General features: G+C 51.0%; 1 protein-coding gene across 1 annotated transcript in view; it reads right to left on the minus strand.

The window, feature by feature from the left end:
* Positions 1 to 642: 642 nt before the first annotated feature.
* Positions 643 to 7,525, minus strand: part of ccdc9 (coiled-coil domain containing 9) — an 11,175-nt gene continuing 4,292 nt past the window's right edge. Inside the window, exons 10-16 of the mRNA XM_076158576.1 lie at positions 6,400 to 6,541; positions 6,113 to 6,242; positions 5,377 to 6,034; positions 5,130 to 5,255; positions 4,719 to 4,925; positions 2,141 to 2,564; positions 643 to 2,109 (exon numbers count right to left, since the gene is read on the minus strand). Coding sequence (XP_076014691.1) covers positions 2,560 to 2,564; positions 4,719 to 4,925; positions 5,130 to 5,255; positions 5,377 to 6,034; positions 6,113 to 6,242; positions 6,400 to 6,541 — 1,268 coding nt within the window. The 3' untranslated portion in view covers positions 643 to 2,109; positions 2,141 to 2,559. The remainder of the gene's footprint in view (positions 2,110 to 2,140; positions 2,565 to 4,718; positions 4,926 to 5,129; positions 5,256 to 5,376; positions 6,035 to 6,112; positions 6,243 to 6,399; positions 6,542 to 7,525) is intronic.

The following is a 7,525-nucleotide window of genomic DNA, read 5'->3' on the forward strand; positions in this document are numbered from 1 at the left end:
CATGAGCAGCAACGCGGCATTGTGGGTATTCACTGAGTGTGTGTGTGTGTGTGTGTGCGGGGCAGAAGGTTTAATGCTGCCACATAAATCTCCCCTGCAGCCATCCGTCTGTGTGAGGATGGATGGGGGGCAGAGGGCCCATGAGCAATCACAGCTCACAGGAATCAGCTGCACCTTTATCAAACGTGCCGACGTAAACATCAGCCTGATGAAGAGAACTGAGGCCCTTACATTCAGACATAGAATCATATATGATAACAAGAGATGAGCCAAATATCACAACATTAAAGTCACAAGCTATCATTTCTTTACCATAAGTTTGAGTTCAATTTAAATATTACAAAGATGGACGACATCGTGTTCGTTTTGAAAGCATGAGAACGAAGACAGAGCAGGTTGAGGAGAGGACGACCCTGTGACCCATTACAAGGGTCACTTCCTGTTGGTGCTGATGGATGGCGTGTGTACACTCTGGGGTAGATTGAGGTAACGTTTAGTCTTAGTCTGCGACGTCACACAGCAACATGGCGTTAGTATTAAGATTTACGACCTCCATTATGATGAAGTGTTATTTTGTTAAAAGGGTCATAATCATGCGAGAACAAATGGTGATGTTTGACAATTCAAAGAAACGAGCCGAGCTTGTGAACAATACTTTTAATATGCGGCGGCCGCTTTGTCGGCTCGTCGTCTAATTAGAGCAAAAAACAATAAACATGAACGCTGAGTCGTCATTCCTCAGCCACAATCAGCACAAATCAGAACTGACAGGAGAAGCAATTTACATTTATGAACTAAATGATGAAGATGAAGGAAGCCATGCTGTCGCCCGGCTTGATGAACGTCTCCCACATTACAGAGCTGCAGTTCTGAGGGCTCGAGCTCATCAACCAGGAGTCAAACCCTCAGGTCTCTAACAGGAACATGGCTGCTTCATGCTGACCTTCAACATACAATCATCAAAGTCAACCAAGCGGAGAAAGAAACAGACACATCCATAATGAAACAAACAAAGAGGTTTCTCATGGCTGGCAGCTTGGTTTCACACCAACACCCACAGGAGGAATGTTCACTTTACAACCATATAGAGCTCAGTTCCTAAATGAGACACTTTTATTCCTGATATAGAACAAAGCGTCTGGTTTATCCCGGTATCCTTAAACACACCGCAGGGCGAGACACTGAACGCCTCATAAAAGCAAAGTGAACGCCTGAAGAAAGCAGAAGAAGTCAAACAAACCCAAACTAAAGCCCTTTAGTCTGCTGAGGTATCACTGAGGGGAAACGGCTGGGATCTAATCTGCTGATGAAGGAAACCGGAGAGGAGTCTTGTTTATGTGGAGAGAACGCTTATACACCTTAGTATAACTTTGAGTTTCGACGAACACTCCAAATGAGCTCAAACTAAAACACACCTGTCTGAAGGAGAGCGGCCCAGGTGAGAGGCAGTGCATCATTAAAGGGAGGAGCCTGGAGTCTGGACAGACGGACCGGAGCCGTTTCTCTTAAGACTACGGATAGAAATGACAGAACGACGTCATTCAAACAGCCGAGAGCTTCAGACGCAGACGTTGTAGAGGTATAAGAGGTCAAACTGCGTCCTGACAACGTGCCCTTGAGCAAAACGCCCAAACCCTACCAGCCCCAGAGTTGAGCTCGTCTATTATAGAATCTATGATCAGCTCGGGATCAATTATCAAAGATCTATACACCAATAATCTATCTGAATACAAAGATAAACATTACAAAATTAAATCCTCTTCTCTTTGTCCTCTGCTTGCTTACTTTAGTATCTATAAGGTAATAACTGGATTCTTATTTAAATGAATGTCAATATTGAAACATTCCCTGAATTTGTTGAAGCTCTTTGAAAGCTGAATCACACAAACGATTGCACAACAGACTTGAATGATTTGGCGGTAATAAGCAGTAAGATTCAGCTGGATTCATATTTAATGAAACGTTCTGCCAATAACAAACAAACAAACAAACAAACAAACAAACAAAGCATCAAACTCAAGGGCTTTTTGCTGCATTTTCTATTATCTGAGTCTGATTTGTTCCAAAGCTCAATCTGACAAAACGGAACAATTAAAAGCCACAAATGAGCTGAGAGAGCAAAGCGACGTGCTGATGAAACCCCAGTGACACTCTGGGGTTCTACATGCGGCTCTGCTGCTGCAGCGGAGCCGTTTGCAGTAAGTGATGATGTCATAATGGTGCCGCCTGTGGCTTTGAGCTCCACACCGCCCACAAACTGGATTTGGTTGCTGTCCCGTCCCCATAATGAGCCACTCTGCTCCCCGGTGTGTGTGTGTGTGTGTGTGTGTGTGTGTGTGTGTGTGTGTGTGTGTGTGAGTCAGAGTCAGACTGAGCTCCTGCTGCATGCTCCCACATTTAAAGCTGGTTTGATACCTCAAAGCGTGAACTGATGGACATTTTAGTTTCGAGAGCCAAAACGCCAAACACAAAACACGGCGGCGACCCGGAAGATGATCGGATCGCAGACGGGCGACGCTCCCCGTGTTCCTCCCTCCGTCCTCCACCGCGCGGGAAGCTTCAGCCTGTGGAATACAAACACAGGGAGGAAGTGGTGCTGATGTGTGTGTGTGTGTGTGTGTGTGTGTGTGTGTTTGTGTGTGTGTGTCAAGGACGCTTGTGTCAATTTCCTTGATGCTTTTATCCAGAGCATGTCGGAGTTAAGTGCGACCCCGGGGGAGAATCACTCCCGTGTGTGTAGCATTACTGCCACAATCTGCTCATTCAGCCACACACACTGCCTCTGAGAGTGTGTATGTGTGTGTTCATTTAAAAGCATTAAAGTGTCAATCATTCTATCAATTACTTCAGGATTAGCTTTCTTCTCTTGTTCCTCCGCCTATAGAGGGCCAATGAGCTGCTGAGGGGAAACAGAGCAGCTACAGAAACACCACAGAGGGAAGAGGCCGCTCACACATGCAAGTCCAGACAACCTTGCTCTCCAGCTCTTCCTTGGGATCCCAGGACTCTCCCAGACGAGAAACAAGCTAAGATCCCTGCAGCAGTGAAGTGTGTGTGTGTGCGTGTGTGTGTGTGTAAGTGTTGGGGGTCCAGCTGCGACCTGATTGGATGGCAAACCTGCCTCAGCTGGCTCAGGGAGCAGGAGAAGGAGGAGGAAGAGGAGGAGGAGGAAGATTTTCTTGCTTTTCAGTGTAAATATAAAAGCAGAATGTGTAAACGTGTTGAGTTCAGGTGATTTGTGTGGTTGGCGTCCTTCACCTCTGTCTGGCTGCTCTGGAGCCTGAGGACCCTGTGATGATGATGTCATGTAATCAGACCTGCCCGCTCTATCTGCAGCCTCATCGCCCACAGACCTCAGCTCATTTCCTCTCTAAAGCCTTTAAAAACCTAATTGTTCCTCTCATTTCCCTGCTTTCCTGCTCTCCACCCTGACGCCAACACACACACACACACGCCCCACACACACACTGATCATATGATCTCATCTGATAGCTGCTGTTTATCTAAATGAGGCATCAGATCCTGATTGACCACAGAGCTCAGAGGTCCTGACAGCTGACTGATCTGTTCCCTCGCTGCTTTGACTCATTTACACTTCTGATAAAGATATTTTTAAACTCTTCAGGCTTCCTGTCCACAGGGAGAGCAGCAACAAGGAGGCACAGCAGCTCTGCAGGGTTTCTGTCTGCACCACAACTTCCTGTTCCCTCATAAAGGTCCTGATCTCCTCTGAGAGTCTGAGAGCTCACAGCACCACCAGGCCCACTGAGGGAGACAGAGACACTAATGGCTCGTCCTCCTCTCGTCTGCGGTCTGTGCGTGTGTGTGTGTGTGTGTGTGTGTGTGTGTGTGGCTGAATGAGCAGGACGGAAGGAGCCACTGGTTGGTATAGACACTGTGAGCTGCTCTGGATAGAAGCATCAGTCAGATGACACTGGCTGCATCCGTTACAACATCATGGATGTTTATGGTTCAGGGGAAAATTCATGAAGCAACAACAACAAACTCAAAAGGTACAGAAAAGAAACAGAGCAGACCAACATCTGGAGTCAGTGAGGCTGAAAACAATCAGTGAGGTCATGCAGGAGCAGGCTGAGGGTCAATGAGTCAATCAGAGGCTGGGAGGGGCGGGCGGGGGGAGGGGGGGGTGAGGCTGCGTTCATGGCAGGAAGAGAAATCTGGAACTGAGGGGAGTCAAACTTGGCGTCATGAACGCAGAGACACACAGGTTTACAGAGAACAGAGGGGAAACTAACTCACATCAGCACCAAGAACATAAAGGAGGCAGAGCAGCCACATGCCACAGAGCAACACCAGCGTTTACATCACAGCCACAGAGGGACGACAGAGCAACACCAGAGAGCGTGTTTACACCACAGGCACCAGGACAACAGGTGGAGTTAGTTCATCACAGGAGAAGGAGGAGGAGCAGAGTGGAGGTGAGGTCCTGGTTGGTTGTAGAGGGTGTGTGTGTGTGTGTGTGTGTGTGTGTGTGTGTGTGTGTCTGTGTGGGGGGGGTCCAGTGAAGGTGCCAGCAATCCAAGCCACGCCCACATTTACTCACATAGACGAACAAGCAAAGGGGAGCGACCACACAGAAAAATAAAGACGGAAAACCAAACAAACAAGAAGGGTCAGAGGGTCAGAGGTCACTCAGAGGTGTATGGAGGTCTTCCTACTGTAAGCGACCGTCTCAAAGTCACTGATATGAACCACACCTGAGGACGGCTGCTCTGAGGGCGGCTCCGGCTCTGGCTCTGTCTCTACGGGCAGAGCTGCTGGCAGAGCTGCTGGCAGAGCTGCTGGCAGAGCGGTGGGCAGAGCGGTGGGCAGAGCTGCGGTGTCGGGCGACTCTCCTCCTGCAGGCTCAGACGAGCTCTGGTCGGCTCCCAGGGTCGGTGTGGAGGGAGCGGCGTCAGGTTTGTCTGCAGTGACAGAGAGAGTAATGACTTCCTGTGGTCGGTCCTTTAAAAGGCTGAGGGACATTCAGCTTCATTCTGATTACTGAGACCAAGGAGCTCAGGCTCTGTGTTGTGTTTGTCCTCGAGCAGGAAGTCTGAAACAGTGTAGAGGATGGAGGTACGCTCGCTCAGTGCAGGTGTGTAAGGTCGTCAGTGGAGGTTTGTTACCTTGAAGAGGAGCAGCAGGCGTCTCCTCATCTGAGCTCACCGCAGCCTCACTGACCTCAGGGGGGGCCGAGTCTGAAGCCTCAGGGGGGGGGCCAGAGGAGGAGGAGGCCTCTGAAGGGGAGGGGCCTGTGTGGGAGGGAGCAGACAGGAAGAGTGAAGGAGGAGAGGAGGCACAGGACAGAGGAGTTAGTGAAGGGTCTCTCCATCTCCTGCTGTTTGTAGAACATCTGCGTCACTCAGCCCCTACCTGCATCCTGCTCAGGCTCAGGCTCAGGCTCAGGTTCTTGTTCAGGCTCAGGCTCAGGCTCAGGTTCTTGTTCAGGCTCAGGCTCAGGCTCAGGCTCAGGCTCAGGTTCTTGTTCAGGCTCAGGCTCAGGCTCAGGCTCAGGCTCAGGCTCAGGCTCAGCAGGTGGACCCTGGCTGGTCTCCGGGTCCTCCGCCTGGTCCCGGCCCTTGTCGGGTGTCTTATTCTGGGGCGGGCTGGCCCCGGCGCTGGGGGGCTTCAGCGGGCTCTCGCCCCCCATGCTGCTCCTGGGAGACTGCATCTCCATCTCCTCTCCCCAGTCTGACACGGGCTGGTGTCCGTCCAGAGGGGAGAAGGGGCTGACGGGCTTGCCGCCCTCTGAGGGGTCCTGGGCCGGCGACGGGGAGGGGATGTGGACCTTGGGCCTGGGGGGGCGCTGCTCTTTGGGGCTCCCTGCTGACACACGAGGAGATCCACGAGTGGGAGTCCTGGGGGAGACGTCTTTGGTCCTGACCGCTTTCTCCTTCGCTGCCTCTTTCTTATCCCCGCCCTTGGCTTCGTCTTCCTCACTCCCTTCCTCCACCGCGTCGTTGTCCTCTCCGTCACTGGCGTCCTCCCACTCATCCTCATCCTCCTCTCCATCAGCATTCTTCTCCTCCAGCTGAGAAGCAATAAGAGAAGATAGAGAGTTAATAAGTAGAAACAGAAGCTGACCTCTTGTTCCTCTCTGAGCTCAAACCTTCTGAGGCGGAGCAGCTCTGGGTTTGTCTTCCACCTTCTTCTCCGTCTTCTCCACTTTCTTTGACTTGTCCTCCTTCTCCTTCTCCTCCTCGTCCTCCTTGTCTCCTTCCCAGCGGTTGTCATGCATGCTGCCAAAAGCATCCGGACAGAGCAGGTTAGTGCTTCATACACACACAGACACACACAGACACACACAGACACAGACACACACACACACACACACACACACCGTCCAGAGCAGGTCCCCGCTCAACCTGAGGTGAGACAGGGACACTCAGATCTCACCTGTAGCTGGGCTTCTGTCCTCGGCCCCGCCCTCGGCCCCGCTCCCCTCGCTCCCCTCGCTCCCCTCGCTCTCCCCGGCTGCGGCCCTGGGAGAGGAACTCACCAAACGTGTGAGCTTTGGGAGGACGCTGCTTACCGTCGTCTGGAGGAGAGAAGGACGGAGTTACATTTGGAATTCAGCAATGCATTACATTTCCACGTCAGCGGCAAGATGAAAGGAGTGAACGGGCAACATGGCGGCCATATTGATGCAGATTTGTGGCTGGAAAATAATAGAGACCGTTTCTTTGCTGTATGGGAGAGAGGAGGAGGTGAAGCTGATCAACCAGACGATAACACAGAGAGGAGGTGGGAGGACGAGAACACGAGGAAGACGTGAGAAGAGAGAGACACAAAGAGAGAGAGAGAGAGAGAGAGAGCGAGAGAGAGAGAGAGAGAGAGAGAAGGAGCGACAGAGAGACACATGAAGGAGACAAAGGGATCGACAGAGAAAACCAGAGGAGGTGAAACAGAGAAGCTCCAAGCTGTGATGAAGACAAAATGAAATGCAAACACACACACACACACTTGGCCAAAGCAAACACATGCTTTAACCCTGTGAAGACACAGATAAATACAACATCTGTGGTGAGATGTCAAAATAACAGCGACAAACACAAACTGAAGTTAAATCATCACAAACACATAAACAGGATCTGTTAAATAAAAACTCAACACAAGCTTCACTGTGCAGACGGAGAGCCGGGGTGTGTGTGTGTTGGCGTTATGTGTTAGACACATAATTGGCGCACACACACACACACACACACTTTGGTCTGAGTGGCATAAATGGCGCACACACACACACACACACTTCAGTGGCATGCTGTGGTCTAACCTGAGGCTCTGCCCCGAGGTTCTGTGCGGGCGTGACCTCCCCTGGCTGCAGAGAGGACACACACACACACACCTTGTCCATCAGAGGAATGCTCCACACAGAAACACATCCTAAGCGTGTAGAGCGTTCAGCTCCGTCTGACCCGAGGCTCTGGGATCACAGAGAGCGTCGCTATGGTGAGTTTGTTTACAGAAGGTGACTCACATGAAGGCTGAGGAGCTGAGGGGACTATCGGAAATGTTTATAGAC

Source organism: Genypterus blacodes, unplaced genomic scaffold, assembly GCF_046128005.1.
Source record: "Genypterus blacodes isolate CSIRO-AG114 ecotype Tasmania unplaced genomic scaffold, CSIRO-AGI_Gbla_v1 ptg000084l_1, whole genome shotgun sequence".
Classification (NCBI taxonomy): Eukaryota; Metazoa; Chordata; class Actinopteri; order Ophidiiformes; family Ophidiidae; genus Genypterus; species Genypterus blacodes.